General features: G+C 43.4%; 1 protein-coding gene across 1 annotated transcript in view; it reads left to right on the plus strand.

The window, feature by feature from the left end:
* The window catches only part of PRKCQ (protein kinase C theta), a 35,854-nt gene extending 24,574 nt beyond the window's left edge, over positions 1-11,280 (plus strand). The window contains exons 12-17 of the mRNA XM_082280888.1: positions 1,370-1,461; positions 2,943-3,005; positions 6,586-6,724; positions 9,392-9,580; positions 10,160-10,288; positions 10,921-11,280. Coding sequence (XP_082137014.1) covers positions 1,370-1,461; positions 2,943-3,005; positions 6,586-6,724; positions 9,392-9,580; positions 10,160-10,288; positions 10,921-11,076 — 768 coding nt within the window. The 3' untranslated portion in view covers positions 11,077-11,280. The remainder of the gene's footprint in view (positions 1-1,369; positions 1,462-2,942; positions 3,006-6,585; positions 6,725-9,391; positions 9,581-10,159; positions 10,289-10,920) is intronic.
* Positions 11,281-20,845: the final 9,565 nt, after the last annotated feature.

The raw sequence follows: 20,845 nt of genomic DNA on the forward strand, positions 1-20,845 counted from the left end.
ACATTAGATCTTATGGATAAAAAGTCTTCAACTGTTAAAAATATAAGTGAAAATAACTCTATTTCCCCCCCAGAAAAAATGTAATGGGAAATAGGCAACAGGGAAAGGAAGATATTCCTAAACTTTTTAGCACAGCCTAAAGATGACTGACTTCAGTTGTGTACAGAACAGAGAGAGGATTTCGAAGGGAAAAAAATACTGCACCCATTTTATTTTATTCCTTCATTTATGCACAGAAGGTGAGATTCCCAAAACAGAAGTTTAAACTGGGAGCATAACTCAGTGTTCAGATCCTCTTCCTCCAGAAAAAGGTGTCCTTTCTGCTTTGTGGAGACAATTCAGCATGGAAGGGATCAATCAATCAAACCAGCTTCTGCAGGCTTCTGGTGATGAAGTTTTGGCTGATGAAGCTGTGAGAGAATCAGTGTCATGTACATGAGCAACCTGGTCTAGTGGGAGGTGTCCCTGCCCATGGCAGGAGGTTGGAACTGGGTGGTCTTTAAAGTCCCTTCCAACCCAAATCATGCTGTGATCCCATGGTTCTGTATCAAGGATTGGAAAGGAAACCTCAGTGATCTCTTCTGCTATTACAGAGAAAGATTCCATCATTTCTATGTACCATGAGGAGAGTTTTTCACTGCCCTGGTTGAACAGTTGATGGTTGCATGCAACTGGGGACAAGGACTGGACTTTTTTCCAGGCTTCTCTGATGTGCAAGTGCTCAGTGTGTATCCAGAAATATGATTAATTCATTACTTTTCCTACCAGCAAGTTACACAGAGCAGCTCTCAAGCTAAAATCAGGCATGTGCTTAAAACAAATTGCTGTGTCTGGCCAGTGTCTCTGATAACTTGTAAAGGTCAGGCCCGTGTGCCTCCACGGAAGATGTGCAGGAATGCAGCTGACGCCAGCTTGATGTCACACCACTGGATGGATAATGTACTGGAATGGGGACCAGAGGAGACTTACAATTGATTTTTGCCTTTTCCACTAGTCCCCTGAGAAGCTTGTCCATCTGTCCTTCTGCTATACAGGCACTGTAAAGTTACTGACACCTTTCTGTGAGCCTGGAGCTCTGCTGGTAAAAATCCACAGCCCCAGCTGCCTATTAAGTGGCTCTGCAATATTTGCTAATGGTGTTTATACAAATCAGAGCAGGGAGGGTGGGTATGGGCTTAAGGAGCCAAGAGGAGAAATGAGGAATCTAAAAAAGAAGCTGCTTTCTTTTCAAAACCCTCACAGTAATACTTCCCTTCCTCTTTTTGGGTGCTTTCTGAGCAGTTTGTTTTTTTTTTTTTTTTAATATATATAAACTTTTACCTTACTCTTCACCACCCCTTATCTATTCTCACTCTATCTCATTCTCTAGGAAAACCTGTTTTTTGTGATGGAATACCTCAATGGAGGAGACCTCATGTTCCATATCCAGAGCTGCCATAAGTTCGACCTTCCCAGAGCAACGTAAGATGTTTATCACTGCCTTTGGGCCTGCAGGGTGCACACGAGAGAGAAGCAAACTGGGAACTTGATTTTATTCCCAGCTCTGCTACTGCCTTGCAGAGGAAACCTTGGGCAGATTATTTAACCTCTCTTCACCTTGCCCAGCTGCAAACTGGGGATGATGCTTGTGCTGGAAGCAAAGTCCCTGTTTATCCCAGCTCTCTCCAAACTCAACAAAGACGTGCAGGTCATCCCCCTGCCTCAATGAAGGACTAGGAGTGAGTCACTTCCCATCCTCTTTTCCCTCCCACAGAAGACTTTTAGGCTCCATCCACACAGTTGGTTTCACTCAGACATGACCTTGCTTCTTTACAACACTCTGTAGGCTCCAGGCTGCAGGACCTGCTTAACCTGAGGTTCCCAGCCCAGTGGTCAGAGGCGAAGCTGTTGTTTGTTAGAAGTAATGGGATTTTCCCTTTTTTCCCTTTAAAGTTCAATGGGGTGGGGGGAAAACCTATCAAAAGCACAAAAGGTAAATTTAAACAAAAAATTAATACACCAAAGGAGAATTAAAAATGTATTTAGCTTTGATTAAAGTAAATAGAAGAATTAGAATAAATGAAAGGTGCCTTTAATCCTTCTGCAAGCAAAAGGTGTTTTGAAAGTCAATATTGAAACTACTATAGGAATTACTTTTTATTTAATAATTTAATAAAAAAATCCCCACACTGTCGTTTAAATCAGTGATGATTTTTTTCAAAAGCATTTGAATGTCCAGAATTAAGGGTCAATGCATTGAAGACTGAGGGAGCACAGCTGTGCCACACTGGGGGGGGTATGATCCTCTGGTTTCATTCCCTTCTGGGAGAGCACTTTCATTCTTCACACTGACACTGCCCCTTGGCAGCAGGATGTAGTGGTGTCCTTTGGGGAAAAATGTGCTGGGAACAAAGACTTCAAGCTCAGAACAGCTCCAGAGAAAGGCCCATATTATGGATAAGCTTTCAAAATTAGAGAAAATTTCTTCACTGAAAGTGTGGTCAGGCATTGCAACAGGCTGTTCAGGGAGGTGGTGGAATCACTGTCCCTGTAAGTGTTCAAGAAATGTGGATGTGGCACTTGGGGCATGGTTTAGTGGTGGGTTTGGCACTGCTGGGTTAATGATTGGACTCAATGATCACAAAGGTGTTTTCCAGCCTAAAAGATTCCAGAATTCTTGGATTCTATGAAAAGCAGGTCATAAATCTGAGCAGGGAAGAGGACAGTTTGACAAGCCAGGGAGTCTGTCTGTGCTCCCCATCCCAGACTCCCACCTGCTTTTGGGAATCTCACACCACCCACCAGTAAAACACAGTCACCCCAAGCCTTCTGGAGACACTCCAGACATTTTGGGAACCTAATGCAATTTTGGCTCTTGTGGAGACAAATTTTCCATCTTTTTGGGTCCAGTTGAAAGCGCCTTTGGGAAGCTCCTGTTCTAACTTGTGCCTTCTGCTGTTCAGGTTTTATGCTGCTGAAATCATTTGTGGGCTCCAGTTCCTCCATTCCAAGGGCATAATATACAGGTAATTTTACTGTAATTTAGTGTAATTAATATGCTAAATGCTAAACTTTTTCTGCTTTTCCCTGCAAGCACTGATGGCAACAGAGAGGCTGTTTCTTGGCTGTGCTTACTGGCATTGAATTTCTCTGCCCATTTCCCTTTCACAGAGTTTGGGTGTTTTAATTTGAAAAGATAGTATAGAGAAGGCAGTTTTGATCCTTCTTTCAGAAGTCTGTCCTATTTCAGTTAACATTAAAACAAACCCTTGGATGCATTTACACAGAGTCATTCACACAGCACCCAGTATAGGCAACCTGTTTAAGCTTTCAACATGTCAAGGTGTATAAGGTCAAGTTAGACAAGAGAAATTTGGTGCATCTGCTGTGCTGGTTACCTTGGGACAGTGGTGACAAGCTCAAGCCATGTAATAACAGCAGGGAGACAGTGATATATCTTAATTTTGGATTATTAACAGCTCTACTGTGCGCAGTTCAATGGGGAGATGGGATTCGCCTCACCATCGTGAATCTGTCTGTCAAGTTCTTCTTGTAGTAAGCAGAAAGCAGAGAGCATTTTTATGTTCATCAAACCTGTGTTAAAATGTTTATGGGAAGTACCCATTTCTACCAGAAATTAGGCCACAGTCTGATTTCCCATGGCTGAAAGGAGGAACTGAATTTCTGGGGAGCTCTGGTCAAGCTCACCTTCACGGCAAAATTCAGTTACTACGCTGCATCCTTCTTTAAAAGCAGGAAACAAATAACTTGTCACAAACAAATGAGAAAGATCCCTACAGCAAACAATGTTTGCTGAACCCAAAATGAGCTTATTTCAGCGTTTGTCATGTAGTGTGAACATTAGAGCAAATGCTGAAAGTGGATGGCTTGCTCACAGTCCATTCTCCCTTTAAAGCACGAGCTTTGATTCCTATTAGTACTCATGTGGGAGCCATTTATAGTCTTCATTGACCGATGATGGTGACTGCATAAACGTGAGATCAATACCAGTGGCATTAAGCTAAGATGATCTCTGGTGCCTCAGCAAATTTCTGGCTCTAATTACTATTCTTGATGAGTGAAAGGAAAAATTTTCTGAAGTGCCCAAATCACTTGGCCATGTCTGTTGTTTTTAGTCCGTCTTCTCAGAAAATCTGATTTAAAATATCTGCAGGACATGATGAGTTTATGGCAGGACTGCTAATGCTGACATTTTATTTATAATTCACAATTTTACTTGGAATCACTGTGCCAGTGCTGTGTTGGGGTTTGGGACCCATTTCCTCCTGAAAGGAGAGGGGTGTTTAGAGTCTGGAGCCTTGGGAATTGAGGGAAAACTGGGACATCTGGGCATTGGGTAGCATGTGTATAGGAAGAAGTATCTCATTCCCAGGAGCTGGTGATACTGCTCTGGGTATCAAGTGTTGAGAGAAAATGTTTAACCAGCCCTACTCTCTTTTCCCTTTTTCACTGAAGACAATGACAATGAGGTCAGCTGAGAACACAGAGTCATCAGTATCTCTGTCAGAGCAAACTAAGCACTTTGGAAAGTGAATAGAAATCATTTTTGAAACTACATCTCTTGCGATGTTGTAAGAATAATGAATCCAGCTGTTCTGTCTCATGCACCCACGTTTGGAAATGTTGGCTTAAATTTTAACGAATGAGCCGAGGCGTTTTTTGGCAGAAACTCCAGTCCCTGGAGCCAATGAGTTTGAGACTCATCAAAATAATGAAAGAGAACTGTAGGTGATGGTTTTCTTTGTTTTGCTTCGATCTATCGGGTGAATAAAAGCAGTGCTGGCAGCCTGAGATGGATCTCAATGTTGTAACTAAAATAAGTCATTCCAGCTGGAAATTGTGACAATATGAGTGTCTGCCACTTGGAAGGCAAATGTCTCGGTTTTCTCTGTATTTCTCTTTGATTGATGACTCCCATTTTGTTTTGGGCAATGTTCTTGCAGCAGTGAACCGTTGCCCCACAGCAACAATTTAGTGTGTAAACAGTACAATGTCCCCCACACTGTTGAGGGCCAGCCCAAGCAAGACAAGGAGCTTTGCACAGAGGGAGGCTGAAGAATCATCTTTCCTGCAATTGCAGGCCATCATCTCAGGAGCATCAAGCATTAGAAATTACCTTCTTTGAGGAACATTTCTGAAAAGAAACCCACGTTGTAAAGCAGTCGTCAGCAGGACCCGGCTGTGCAGCAGCCTCATGGTTAGGCTTCTTGCCTGAGGTGTGGAAAATCATATAATCACAGATTCACAGAGTGGTTTGGGTTGGAAGGAACCTTAAAGACCACCTAGTTCCAGCCCCCTCGCCATGGGCAGGGATGCCACCCACTGGATCAGGCCCCATCCAACTTGGCCTTTTGGCCAAAATATGTGTAGGCCGTGAATTAGCAGAGGTTGAAAAAGAACAGTTACACCCTCAGCTGTGGGTACAAGCAAATGTGTCTGGGTGCTTTGGAACTGAGAAGGAACAGTGATTGATAGCACAAGCCAGGCAGTGCAGGAATGTGTGTGCTCACAGACCAGGTCACCCAAATTCTACCCACATCCCCGGTTAAGTTCAGCTTCACTGATCCAAATGTCTACCTGAGTCATTGTCTCAATGAAAAACAAAACTTTTAGGTAAGATTTAAGAAAATTAACATAGAAACCATGCCAGTCTTCCTTTCTTTCTACCTTTTCTTCTTTACAAGCTTTTCTCTCCTTTCGTAGTTAGTTCCCACTTCAGGACCTCTTTGTTCTCCATCAATGGTCATGAGTCATCAGCTCATTTACTTTTATTTCCTTCTCTGTGCTTTTCTGTTTTCTTCCTCTCTCTAGGCTCTTTGCTTCCCGGAGTAGCTCAAAGCCTGAGACCTCAGACAACAGCCTGGCAGCTGAGTGTGAAAGGCTTTGTAAATCCCGGGTTTCAGATGGTGCAGCCCAGCAGTGGTGGGGGTTCTGCTGATGTCTGGGATTATTCTAACCCTCTGCAGAGCTTGTGGGTCCTTACCTCATGCAACATTTGTAGAGCCTGCTCTAGGAGGGAGATCTGGCAGCAGCTTTAGAGAGAATACTGAGATTTCCAGGGGACGAGAGAGTGAGAATTACCTGGTCACTGCTTGCTCTCGTTCTCCGGGCTGTCTTAGGACTGAAGCACCAGTTGGCACAAAGTCCATCTTAGCTTCACTATTCTGCATCCTTGAAGGAAACAGCTTTTAGAAGCTGTCTTGGGTGATGTGATCCCTGAAAGCGTTCGAGTCCAGGCTGGATGTGGCTTGGAGCAGCCTGGTCTAGTGGGAGGTGTCCCTGACCATGGGAGGGGATTGGAACTGGGTGATCTTTAAGGTACCTTCCAAGTCAAACCATTCTGTGATTCCATGATTCTGTGTCTTCTCCAAGAGATAAATCAGTGCTGGGACAAGAGAAATGAGGAAGAGAGATACTGAAGCCCAAGAGAGCAGTTCCTCATTCATCCCTCAGCCTTCCTTTGTATTTCCAGCATGTAAGCCCTGCACAGGGGCAGAGAACAAGTTAGTAAGTGTAACCTGCTGAGGTAACTTGTGTGCTTCTGGAACACTTTAAAGAAGGGGGTTTCCTTGTCTTCTCCCACAGAGACTTGAAGCTGGACAACGTCCTCCTGGACAATGAGGGGCACATCAAAATTGCTGATTTTGGGATGTGCAAAGAAAACATGTTTGGTGATGCGAAGACAAGCACTTTTTGTGGCACTCCTGACTATATTGCCCCTGAGGTAGGTGTGGGGCACAGGGAGATCAGCAAGTGCTGGGGGACAGGAAATATGTCTTAAGACATGACTGTTGTGCAGTGGTAGAGGCTGCAAAGGGTAGTAACCTGGCTTGGAGCAGTTCCAGGCCAGGAACTGGATTTCATCTTGGCTCAGAGTCTGTGCTGCTGTCTGGCATTGCTTATTTTTGTGGCTAATTCATTGTTTTTGTGCGAATGACTCTGGGAAACAAGTGGAGCTTGGCTTAAACCAAGAAGCAGAATGCTTAATGGAAATTCAGTTTGGGCCACGGCAGAAGAAACTCCAAGAGGTCCTACAATTCAGGGACTGACACAGCACGAGGAATGCTGACTGTGCCCTTCCCTTATTTCTTTCAATTTTTAACCAGAGAGAAATTTGTTCTTTTTCTTTTTCCCCTAGAAAATGTAGGTGTTTTGAACTAGATCCCTCCAGAAAAGAGAAAGTTTCCTTAACCTGATGATTTCACACAATGATAGATCTTACTGTGGAGAGGCTTTGACTAATTAGGTGGCCAAAGAAAATGTTTCTTTGCTCAGAGAAAAACCTACAAGTCATCCATGCATCATGTCTGACATCAGTCTGATATCCATTTATTTACCTTTCAAGATCCCATTTTGTAATTTTAGTGTTTTCATGATGGATATTGGTGCTTTCCAAAGAGCTGTCAAAGCCTTCAGGGTTTTTTTTTTCCTCTACTATAATTCATTGGTCCTTCACTGTGCACTAAGGGTTCTATTCTGGCCAAGGTTACACCACTGCTGGCTCAAGGGTCTCTTCAAATCAGTTGGATTTCTATTGCCTAAGAATGGGTGTAAGTGTACTTTGCAATCAAGCTAATTGTCTTTTATTCCACTTCAACATGCCTTTATTTAAGAAAAAAAAAGCTATTTTTTACTCATAAAAAAAAAAGATAGCCAAGTGTTGATCCTTTATCTGTGATTTTATTTTATAGAAAAGAGAAAAACTAAAATAGCTCAGAGTTTTACTTCTGCACCGTATTTATTTTAGGGATTCAACGAGTGCATATAAAACATTTTACCTCTAAATTGAAAGCACTTCTAGAGTTTCTGGATTGTCTCTCCTGCCACAGGCAGGAGCACTGGACTCTGTCAGTATTTCACTGCAGCTGCTACCACTGTTCTTTGTTACAGACCCAGCAACTTGGCCACAGCCATGCAAATAAGGGGTTTTGGGGTCAGTAGACAAGCAACTTTTTTTCATTTCAAAAAATACCTGACAAAAAAAAAAAGACAGCCTGAAATTAAATTGCTGAATTTATTTTTTTCCCAGAGAATTTCAAACAAAATAAACCTCTTTCTTTCTGACTGCCATAAAACACTTTAATTTCAATTTCCAGATACTTTAGAGTTTAAAAGAAAAAGCCTTGTAAAAATAATTTCCCTTTTCAGAAGGAAAGGTTGGGATGATTTTGTCTGTAAGTGATTCAGAAAAAATGTACTAAGGGGTCTTGCTGATTTTTTTGGGTTTTTGGCTCTGAGTGGAACTCATTGCATATATTATACCATATATTCAAATTTCTTTTTTGTCCTTTTTGCATCTCCTCTTTTGGAGACAGATGTAGTATAAAGCATCCCATTGCAACCAAGCTGTGGGCTCAAAAGTAAAGATTGTGCCTTTAAATGAAATTTTCCCCTCTACAGCTCTAAAATTCTGATAAGAATCCTACACAAAACAGTGATCATATGAACCTTTAGATATCTGCAATATAAAAATCTATATATGAGCAAGTTTTTGAGGCTCTTTGAGAACCAAAGGAGACAAACAGGGGTTGTATTTTACAGCAGGTAGATATTTATCTGGATGTTTAAAATTGGGCTTTTTCCCTTCCTTGGCTATAAAAGGAGCTAGAGATAACTGGTTCAGCTTTAGGTATCTCCACAACAGATATCTGAAGGCAGGTGAGATTAATTTTGCTTCTCCAGAAGGGAAGTTTGAGAACTTGGTGATGGTCCTTTAGACTCTGGCAAGGTTGTCACTCCAGCTGGATGTCACTTTATAGGTGACACTGAAAGGTACAAACCAAGTGACTGACTGAGGGCAAATTCCTATTCCTCTACCTAAAACTCAGCTGGTCTCAAGAGGACAGATCAGCAACCTCTTTCATGTCTTTCCTGGGGAAGATTTTTCTGGGGTAGAGTCACAACATTTTAACTGAGTGATGGTCCTAAAGTACCCTTATGCTTTTTTTTTTTGTAGTTCTAAAACTCAGCTTGTATGACTTCAGTCAATCCCAAAACACTAATACCTAGCCTTTCGTCTTCTTGGGCTTCACAAGCCTGAAGTGAACCCTTAGAGAGCAGGCTAAAGACAACTTGTCTCACCTTTTATATTTGAGAACTCTCCAGTAGCCAAGGATTCGTTCATGTAACTTAAGAGTTACATGCAGCCCGTTGTCTGTAGTGCCAAGGACTGTTTTGGCACCCAGGTGTAGCTGTGCCTCGTCACTCCAGGAGCCACAAGCCCCTCACCACTGGCAGATTTCTGGCTCCTGCTGCAGGCAGAGGGAAGCACCTCTGCTATCCCACTCTGCAGAGCAGCTTTTGCAAGGCCATGGTCTGGCCACGCATCTGAAGTTGAAAAACTCATGTCAGACATTTTACTTCTGCCGTTTTTGCTCCTCTTTCTGGGCAGATACTGCTGGGGCAGAAGTACAACACCTCTGTTGACTGGTGGTCCTTTGGTGTCCTTCTGTATGAGATGCTCATTGGCCAATCCCCTTTCCATGGCCAAGATGAGGAGGAGCTTTTCCAGTCCATCCGTATGGATAACCCCTTCTACCCTCGCTGGCTGGACAAGGATGCAAAGGACATCTTGGTGAAGGTAAGAATCACCATCCATCAAACGAAAGTCTTTCTGCCAGAATTATTGTCTTCAATTTGTTTATCTTCAGCTGTTGTAGAGAGAAACAGATTTAGTGTCCTAGGACCAGGGAGAGTCACTGTCTTTCCTGCGGGCATCAAACTTCACATGACCTAGGTCATAAGGAGATTTGTGTGTCTTCCTTCTCCTGAGTTGTGATGGTGGCTCCTCAGAGGGCACCAGACACCAGCAGAGATCAGTTTATTTGCAGAGCACTCCCTAAGGTGCCAGGCATGTTACCTCCTGGAAAAGATACTTCAAACTAAGGGCTTTGATTGAAGCAGATTGAGATGTTGAACATCTCTTTTTGGGGTACCCACTGCCATCTTTCTGCACAAACAGCCTGTATTTCTGTCAGGATTAGAGATAATTATCATCTTTACACCAATCAATAAGCTTCCTTGTTTAGGAAAAAAAATCTCAACATTTTCTCCTTTATGGGTTCTTCTCATGGCACTGACTCTAGATAATTACACATTCCACCCTGCTTAATGCCTGCATTATCAGCAGAGAATTTAACCTATGGAATCAACATTCCAGCTTTTTGTAAGAGAGCCTGAGAGGAGACTGGGAGCAAGAGGGAACATCCGCCAGCACGCTTTTTTCCGGGAAATCAATTGGGAAGCTTTGGAAGAGAGAAGGATGGAGCCTCCTTTCAAACCAAGAGTGGTAAGGATGGATCTTCTTTCAATTCCATGCATCTCAGGTCTTCTAAACTGTGCATTTCTGCTGGTTGCCTGACCTGATCTTCACAACTACTCCTTTGTGGTGGCTGCAAGCCCAGGTTTGGCACGCCTACACCTGAGAAACCATAAATTTCTCATCTCTTTCTCAGTTACTGCAGCAGAGTAACATTTTCCCTTCACCACATAACTGCAGCCCCTTCTGAAAGGATTATCTTTCATTGCACTGCAGAAGGTAAAACAGTTCAGGAACCAGGTGTTTGGCTAAATCAGAATCATTCTGACTATTAATAACAGTCTAATTAAATTATTATACTCCTATTAATAGCAATAATAGAATTTAATTTGACAAGCACATCATACTTTTATTTTACAGCCTTTCACAAGTGTTATTCAGTTGATGGGTTCAATCTGCCATGTTATAAAGCTGTAACATCCCTGCCTGGCAGAATTCCTGAATCACAAGCTCAGTGCCTCCTTTAAAATATTTATATTTACTGGCTCCCATCTAAAGGTTGAGCTGAGCCCATAGGAAGCAGCCTGATAGGGCCAGTACCATTGTAATGAAGATCTGACTATTAGTGGTTTGACATCAGGTTTTTTTTCCTTTTCTTGAAGAAATCTCCAAGTGACTGTAGCAACTTCGACAAGGAATTCCTAAATGAAAAACCCAGACTGTCCTGCGCAGACAGAGCACTGATTAACAGCATGGACCAAAATATGTTCAGCAACTTCTCTTTTGTGAACCCTAAAATGGAGAAGATATTTTCCTGAGATCTGCCTTACTGAAGGAATTCTCTGTAATGGTTTGAGTAGCACTTTGTCAGCTGAAGACTGTGCATGGTTATTTTTATCAAGAACCCTCCAGAAAAAAGCACCTCAGTGAAAGTTTGTACCATGCCTGGAGGCTTCTGAGTTATTCCAGTCCATAGCAGATGCCAGCCCACTCTTCACTGATGATAAAGTTTCTTTGTGGTATCTTTTGGTGTCTCTTCTCTCTCTTCCCAATGTTCTTGAAGTTGAGAGCATTTGAAAATGAGGAGGTGCCAAAACCTGTTCCCCACTACTTGTACACACAGCCAACAGGTTTCTCTGTAAGGAAAAATAAGTATATTTGAGCTTCTGGTGATTTCAGTGCCCATTTCTGCAACTCTGACTCAGAACCACCTTCTTCTGAAGGAAAAGTGATTTGCTCAAGGCCTGAGAATATCAGGGAAGTCTCAGACTGGATGCTTTGGTAACCTCCTCTCGTCCATATGCAGAATTGCCCATGTGTGCACAGTTTTGAAGCAGAAATTTGCTCCCTACACCTTTTAAAAATGCTGTTCACAGGTGTTAAGTCTCAATTTTTCTCCATGGGACAAAGAGACTTTCAGGTGCCCATTCCACCATCTGTATATCTCAGTGGATCGTTATCAAAGGAAGTGCCAAGATCAGTACAGAAAAACAGTGGTTTACACTTAGTGCCTGAGCAGGGAGGATGGGAAGTTGCAGAATGCTTCGAGAACCCTGTTCTAAAGCTTTAAGTGTCCTCTCACACACCAAACTCAGGGCAAGATCTGGATGGGGCTTTCTGACGTGTTAACCTAAAACCACATGAGAAAAGTGCAACATGTTTCCTCAAACCATTGTTTAAGCATTGTAAAAGTCACAGAATTGGGGTATTTCACTTGAAAGGTAATAACTGGTCCTGCAAAGGCTGATTTACTTTCTGTTTCTCTAAATGATGTGCCAGCTCTTTGGTACAGGTCAACGAGCTGCACACGATGGTCACAGGGCAGGAGGCACATCAGGTGAGGGTGGCCCTCACCTTCACCTTGTGACATTTTTCTGTGTGTTCTACCCCTTTGCAGCCTGTGGGAATGTAGGTGGGTTTGAAAAAAGTCTTTTCTGTGATCCTTTCATCGTGGGATCCTTTTAAATAAAGGTGCACTCTCTTCTGAGGTTGGAGATTTGTGAAACCACCCAGTTACTGCTTGTCACTGAGACACCTGTTAAAAGCTGGGTCAAAATCAAGTCAGAGCCTAAAAAGAAGATTTTGTAACGACTTAGGCTTAGGCAGCCACTCAAGTTGGTGTTGGGGTCTATTTGAAGAACATACATTTGGAGCTTTGTTGCATCAACCTCATGTCCATGGAGAAGAAAAGCTCTAGAAGGTGAGTTATCCCAAATTCAGGTTCCCTTCAGAGGTGCCTTCCTGGCTCTGCTGGTCTGGGCTGTCAATTTGGACCTCCCAACAGGATGTATGCAGCCTTGAAGGCAGCACTGGGATATCACTGGCAGTGACTGCAGGCACAGAATCCAGCAGGAACAAGAGCTGAAGTGTGTGAGGTGGACAAGAAGAGCAGAACACCCTGAGAAAGGTTTCAGTCCAGTGGCTCTGATGAAATCCTTGTTTGTGCTGTATGAAACGCAGGAGGGGGCATCTGTGCTCGTAGTTTGTGGAGCTGGTCATCGTGTTTAATTAGAACAGTTAACATGAATTTTTTAAATGCCAGTGCTGTTTGTACAGTTTAATAAAATGTTGTGTATAAATGGGAAATAGGCATTGAAGTGATTAAATAGGGACAAAGAGCAGAGGTGCTTAGAAAAGCCATTAAAATCACTCTGTGCTGTCTGGGGAACATTCCCCAGGGGAATTTCAGCCCATAAATACACAGCAGCAGCAAGCACTTCAATAACTGTAACTACTCCACAGAGCAATAGTTAAACCAAGGATTTGGTGCTGTGCAAAGGTATCCAAGAAGAAAGTGAAATGTTCCTTTTCACTGCCAAAAGGTGACACAGCACTGAATGGGGTCAGGTATCTCAGAGGGGTTGCAGAGGAGATGTGCAAAGGTTGTTATTAAAAGTGAGTGATTCGGGACATCTTCCTTTGACACCCGAATGAGGCTGGGTCATCCAAGTCCTGCGAAGGCCTGAGTATGTCCATGACTCTGGTGGAGTCTGGCTGGCCTGATCCAAACTAGGATTGCATTTCTGAGCATTTGAAGACTGGCAGTATCCCTAAATGATGGTGAGGGATGTTCTCTTTGCAGCAGCACAGCAGTTTGGGCTTGAAGCCAATGCAGGGACAACCCAAGAGCATAGACTAAGGAAGGAGGGTGCTGGTTCACCTCTTGTGGTTAAGTCACTGAAGAGGAATAGGCTTTAACACCTCTCTGATCAGAGGCCAGGCTCTCTGCACTCCAACTGTGGTTCTATACAGCCACACATAAGAGTGCCTTGTGAAGGAACCCGTTGAGTAACTGCTAGAGCAGGCATAGCGTTAGGATTAGTGTGAAGCTTGTGATGTAAACCACAAGAAGAAGCACCTGCTTCTCTTTGCAAGGCGTCTTCAGCTTAAAAACCCAATAAACCCATTGAGGATGGGGGCAGGGACATGGGGAGAGGTGGATACCAGCCACCACGAACGTGCTCACTGTGTGTCCCACTGTGTGAGCAGGCTCCCAGCTGTGCCTGTGGGGTGTGAAGAGTGACGTGGGAAGCAGCAAACGCTTTCCTGTGGTGGCAGTGATTGAGAGATAACAGCCAGGGAGGGCTGAAAGCCAAACACCCACGCAGAAATGAGCTGGAGCCCAGGTACTCACCAAGATGCTCCTTTGCCCTGGCTGAACATGGCACCTCCATTCCCATCTTCTTTCCCTTTTTTCTCTCCCCTCCTCCATAAAAATGTTCATTTTATGGCATAGTAGATGGGGCTTGCCAGGTTTGGTGATTCATTTCCTGACAGCTCAATCCTGTTCTGGAGCCCAGTGGGATCACAGCACTACTGCAGGACCATGGCACCAGCAAACATCAGGGTCTGACCTCCAGCACCACCTGTTTCAACTCAAGCTTTGGGAGTCCCCAAAAAGCACCCAAATGCTCCTTACTTGGTCTTGCTGCCACACCTGATGGATATATGAATTCCTACTTGTTGGCATCCACCAAATCAGGATGAGTGGGAGTCACCTGTAAATGACAGCCCTAATTTCATGACTCCTGCAAAGACTTCCAAGAGGAGGTGGGTTGATCTCACAACTCCTCAGTGTTCAGAAGACAAAACCAAGCTCTGTCCTACACCCCACCATGCTCCTTGCAGCCTGTGCTGAAAGGAAAGACAACTTTGCCCAGTGGTTACAAGACATTCTTGCAGTGCAGAGGTGTCACCAAAAGTCCCTGTCTGACAACACAACTCCAAAGAGTGGGTCCTGGGAGTCGAAATGCTCTTCCCTTTGTAATTATATTTGTACCTCAGCTACCTAAAACCCAAGAGAGAGATCCCAGCTGGGACCTAACGTGGTCTCTCACTCCAGGGATGCCACATCACCTGCAGTCACCAGATCATCATCAATGATGTGTCTTGTGGTGTGAAGCCAGCGGACGTCTCAATGCAGGCCTCAGGAAGCTTTTCTACCTTCCTTGCTTACACAGAAGTTTTATCTCTGGTACATCACAGCAGCCAAGACAGCACATGCAGAGCTGGTGAAGTACAGGAAATAAGTGTATTTTTGGCTCTTCTGTAACTGGCACTGGGTGCAGCTCAGTGACTGCACGCACTGTAGTGGGGTCCATTCCGCTGTTGGTGACAGCCACCTTGGAGTCCTTTATCTCTTACATCCCCTCAATGTTTATGTACGAAAAGATAGAATTAAAAATAGATGAGAAGTGAAACAAAGAAAAAACCGGCATCGAGTCATGGAAGGTGAAGCAAGAGCAGAAAAGGCAAGTAAGGAAGAAAAGAGGGATATAGGTTGGTGTAGTATTATGTAACACTTCCCTTCATCCATTGGTTTCAATTAGAGCTCTGCTGTTTTCCTTCAAAGCCACTCCTACCATCCTAGAGTTGCTTTGGTAGCCAAAGCACAGAACTTTTGGAGATTTCGGAGAATGGGACAGGCTGAGACCAGAATGGCTCTGATCTGGCCTCCCAGGTAGCACAGAGATGCCACTCCTGCTCTGGCATCTCCCTTAGACATCAGGATATTTTTGCTTTGAATCTGGATTCAGGTCCCAATAAAATATTTTAATTAGGCTGTCTATAGCAGAGGAATGCAGTTTAACTGCTCACTTTTAGTCAGGTAGCATCTCTGAGACACCCTGGGTTATCCTGAAGGACTTCTGCTGAATATGGTTCTCTCCTATAACCTGTGACTTATCCCACCCCCAACAGCCATGGACACCTCTCTGTAAGCAGCAGAATCAGGCCTGGAGTTCACCCTCCAGCAGGCACCTGCACTCAGCCAGTCAAGTCTGGTAGGAAGAAACATCAAAAATTAGTTATCAACGTGATTTCTGCAGTTGCTGAAGAAACTTCATGAAGGAAATCCTCCATCCTCCTGGTACATCCTCATTGAGGGGGACCAGGGGACACTGCATTCCTATTTTCACTGGCAAGCATATTCCCTTCTCCCATAATAAAGCAATGACAATGAGAGAGACACGAAGCTCAGCATTTACAATCTTTTGAGAACTGTCTTTGCTCTTGAGGGGAAACACTTTTAAGCTAAAAGAAGGTAGGTCTAGATCAGATGTTAGGAAGAATTTTATTTTTTTTAATCAGAGGGTGGTGAGGCCCTGGCACAGGTTGCCCAGAGAAGCTGTGGCTGCCCCATCCCTGGCAGTGTCCAAGGTCAGGCTGGATGGGGCTTGGAGCACCCTGGGATAGTGGAAGGTGGAATAACAAGGGGTGGAATGAAATTGGCTTTAAGGTCCTTTCCAAACCAAACCATTCTGTGATTCTGTGATCCAGTCACAGGAGATCACCATAGGAGAGACTCAGTTAAGACAAAGCTTAAAGGCATCAGCTCTTTCTCATTCTGCATTTTCACATGTTAAATCAAAACAAAACCCCTTAATCCCTGTTCCAGGAGTCAACTGGATTCTGCCTGTCTGGGACCCAGTGATCACTCAACTCATGCTGCTCCTCTGCCTAAATAAAAACCTGCCAGTGCACAGCAGCTGGGGAGGTGAATCATTATTTTAATAATCACCTAGAGGAAAACATGCTGCTTGAGTAGAGAGAAAATAAAAATTAAGTATCACATTTAATTTATGATGTGGCCTTTTATTTTAAAGGAACATAAACCGAAAATATTCAGACATCAAAGGAAGAATCTCAGCTTTCACTTCTAAATTCTATTTTATTATTGTTGTTAGCCTCCCAGTAGCAAAGGAAATGAGTTCTCCGGTAATCATTTCCATTTAATTTTCAGCTCCCTTCTGTTGATAGCATCATGTGTAACCTTTTTTCTAACAGTTACTTTAAATTGTGTATTTTGATATTCCATTCAGCTGGTGGAGAAAGAAAAATCACTTCTAAAAAAGCCATTTTATCTCTGCTGTTCATGGGCTCAGCAGGATAATGCAATATCTCAGTGAGCATATTTATTTTAAGTTATTGGTATTTTCCACCAGGGTGAAATTGTTCAAGATATAACCTCTCATTGCCTCCCCTCTTCCTGCCCAAAAAATGTCATGGGGCCAAAGCAGTGGAGAAAAAGGGACAAAATAATCCACCCAGCAAATCAACCCAGTTCTGGTCATTCTGGGCAGAATGAAAAGAGTGAAAAAACCTGACGAAATAGTGGAGATGGAGCACACAATTATCATAGGGATAATAAATCCCTGGGCACAGTGGCATTTTTGAGATAGTGAGGCAGAAGCCAGCAGTGACACCAAGTGACCTTTCTTGTAAAGGTGTTAAAGCTTAATAATGTGGTTTGGTTCTTCAGGAGATCCAGTGACACTGGAATTCAGGTGGGAAGAGTTGTTTCTTTGTGCTGGGCTGTCTCTACACCGAATCACAGACTTGCTTCTCTTTCTTTGGGTGTACTGAAAAGAAATGAATAAATAGAAAACCTCCACAAAAGACCACAGCAGCTTTGACTGAAAAAACAGCCAAAAGCAGGGCTTGAACCTTCTGAAATGAGGACTAAGTGCCTTAATATTTCAATTAAATGCCTGGTTGAGAATCAGCAACAATTTCACAGACTTATGTGGAGCAACCACTGAAGGGAGACAGCTGTATCAACTCAAGCCACTGCTTTTAGCAGCTGCAGCCACCTTGCAGCACTTCCCATGTTCCAAATGGAGAGTCTCCAATGGAGCTCTGGGGAAATGTGATGGGGTTTTTTATTAGCACAGGAGCATATGGGAGATTAAGATCTCATGCTTCCAAAGTCTTCCAAAATTTTATGTCTAGACATAGCTGAGAAGGTGACTAGGAAAATTCAAGGCTGGGGCTGCAGAGGGCCACTGCAGGAGAAAATGTGCATTTCTTCTTGGTATAAAATAAAGATTGGTGGCTGTGGAGTCACTGTCTGAAATGCACATTTCCTCCTTGCCGCCAGTGCTCAGCCAAACACTCTGAAGAGCGGTGAAACTCTGACCAAGCTCTTCGTTTTCCCAAGAAATAACTCAGCACTCCAGTGGAGGCAGCTTTCTACCATACCCTACCACAGGTGTAGCTCAGTGTCCCTGGCACAATGCCTGATTTACACTAGGGAATCAGCCCCAAACATCTGCCTGTTCATTTGATTAGAAATTTTTGATTAATCTTGGGCTGCTTCTGCTACAGAGGAGAGGTGTGGAAAGTGTTTTTATTTGAGTGTGGCTCTGCAAACAACATAAACTTTGCTTAATATGGTAAGGATCCCTTTTTTTTATGGTCTGTAGACCTGAGTTTAATTTTAAGTTTGGAATCTATTTTCCATGATAGGACAGGTCTTATTTCTTTCATCTGACTTTAGCTATAGGGATCATGGAATCATAGGATGGTTTAGGCTGAAAAAGACCTCTAATGCCATGGATTCCAGCCATTAATCCAGCACTGTCAGGTATTCCAAGGGTCCAGCTCAACAAGACAGGGAGTTTCCCCACACGATCAGCAGAGGCACATAGAGAGGGAGGTTGATCCCATCCCAAACAGGGGATCAACAGACAAGTCCAGTGAAACACTCACCAGCTGCCTGTAAGATCAACACCAGGACTGAGCCAATATTGTGTCAGTGACACATTTGCAGCCCAGGTAACATTAAAATGCTGTAGAAATTAGGTCTGTGATTTATACCTGTAGTAGAGTGTGTATAGTGTAGGTGTTCGTACCTGAATAAGCACAACCTCAGCTCCCTCTACAGTCACTAAGGACTAATTATTACTGTCAGAGAAACTTATAACCCTCTTATGGCCTGCCCCTGGAGTGCTAAGTATTTATTACCTCGATAGCAAGCACCAAAAATGCTGTGAAGTAAACCCAGCTGTGATTTCTATGATATCCTGGCTAAGTTCCTGGTGATAACACCAAAAGGCTGAAAATATTACCCTGATCCCTCCCTTCCTCGATCTGCCATCTCCAAATAAGGAGAAATCAGCTCATCCTGAGGTGACCTCATCCAAAAAAATCAGAGTTATTATTCCAGATTCACACCACTGTAAAACATTCCAGGTATCTCCTGAGTCCTTAACAATGGCAGGGCAGCAACAGGCTGAGACCTCTTCACTTTGGCTCACCCCTCTGCTCTTCTGCATCTGCAGATGTTCATCCTCCTCTCACCTTTCAGCCCATAGAGGAGGGATTTCATCTCTCCAGAATTATTTCAGAAGTTATTTTGTGCCAGTCGTGCACTTGGAAATGCCCAGGTGAAGCCTCTGGCTCTGCTCCAGGGCAAAGAAAAAAAAAAATCCAGAAGCCTCAATAGATTAACTTTAAATAAAATTCATTCAAGCAGCTGTAATGAGTATCAAAATATTCTTCCTGTGAGTGAAAGAAATCAGTTTTATCTACCCTGAATCCTAGCATCTTCCTTCAATACTCTCAGCAATGTCCTTAGCAAATTGAGGATTTGGATCCACAACTCCTGCATGTCTGTCTGTCTTTGGACATGGAGATTTAGTTCATCCCAGCCTCTCTCTGGGTCTTTTTCTCTCATTCACTCACTGTGTTTAAATTATTCCTTCCTTTTTACTCACTCAGCAGAGAATTGAAATTTGCTGATGTCAGGATCTCGGAACAGATGGGAGAGCAGTATTGATTAGGCAGTTGAGAGTAGGACATAAATAGCTTGTTAAAAGTAAATAATAATAGTTTAAATGCTGTGTACAAACCTTTATAAAACCTAGTGAAGCAAATCAAATAATCCTCCCAGAAATCCATCCAAGATTTTAGCAAGGTGATGAAATTCAAGAGCCTTTTCCACTTACTTATGTTAGTGCTGATGTAAGAGCTGATTGAATCAACAGTCTGGAACTGCCAGAGATGAGCCTGCCTTCAGCATCCCAGCCAAATGAGATGTTTGCAGCTGATGTGTGAAAGGGAAAAGAGAATTGATGAGGGAGAGAGAGCAGGAGGACAGGAGCTGCAGAGTGTGAGCCAGTTTTGTTTGGAGTGGGGAGGGAAATTTATTTTTCATCATAAATTCAGAGTCTGGGCCCAAACTTACTGCTGTGTGTGACATCCAAATTGGGGTCTAAGGCAGGGCATGGTGTAAAGCCATGGATGAGATGCATCCTTATTGATTTGGTTTAGGTTTGATATGTACAAAGTCCTTCAGAATTGAGAGCTTTGTGAAGTCCATGCTTAAAATCCATCTGTTCCTCCATCCACAAACCACACAGTACCCAGCTGGTTGTGACTCCCAATTATCATGGTAGATATAAAAAACCAGATTAAAATTCTAAGGTTATGTATCAAAGAGGAGATCTGGAGAAATAAAATTCATTTTGAGCTTGGGCTGCTATTATCCCTCGTGCAAATGCCATGTTTTCCTGATCCATGTCTCTGCTGATCAACCAGAATCAGGACAAAGTCTGCAGCAGAGACAGAGTCACTGCAGGAGAAGTGTTCAAAGTTATAATAATAGCTCAAGATGAGGAACCGGATATTTTTACAAAATAAAAAAGGGGGGAGAAGGGAGGAAATAAAAGGTCTTGCAAGTTATTTGTTAGGGAGAAAACAGGATTTTCCTGTGGACCCATTCCCTGTTGTTGTCACATTGACCTATTTCACCCAAGGAGGTGCACAAGGACATGGTGCACCCACACTGATGGCAGGGCTGGCCCTGTCCCCCGGAATGCTGGAGATGACTCCTCTGGAAGGACATTACTTCCCTCAAGTGTTCATCAGTGCTGCTGCACAAGAAAATGCTGGAATCTCACTGCCTTCATCTCCTGAGCGCTGAATTTCACCCGTGATGTGGGGTTGGGTACCATGAAATGTCTCCCTGCTTTCACCATGAAATGTCTCCCTGCTTTCTTCCTACCCTGGTGCAATGAGCCAGGAGGAAACTCTCTCCTTTGCACCTCTGGCTTGTTCAAGGTTTTCAGTGACTGATTTCAGAAAAATTGGAATGCCCTGAACAGATTCCCTTGGGATGTTTTCAGGTGAAACTTCTCACAGATTTGAGGCGCTTTGGAAAAATCCTCATTTAAAGAAAAAGTGAGAGATCCCAAAGACTTTTATAGCAGATTCTACCTCACAATGAAGTGATAAATTAAATATCTGGCCCCAGGACTTTCAGCAGAAGTGACAGCCCAGGAATCTGAGATATGGGCCCACTGGAAT

The sequence above is a fragment of the Coloeus monedula genome (genome assembly GCF_965178545.1).
Source record: "Coloeus monedula genome assembly, chromosome: 4".
Taxonomy (NCBI): domain Eukaryota; kingdom Metazoa; phylum Chordata; class Aves; order Passeriformes; family Corvidae; genus Coloeus; species Coloeus monedula.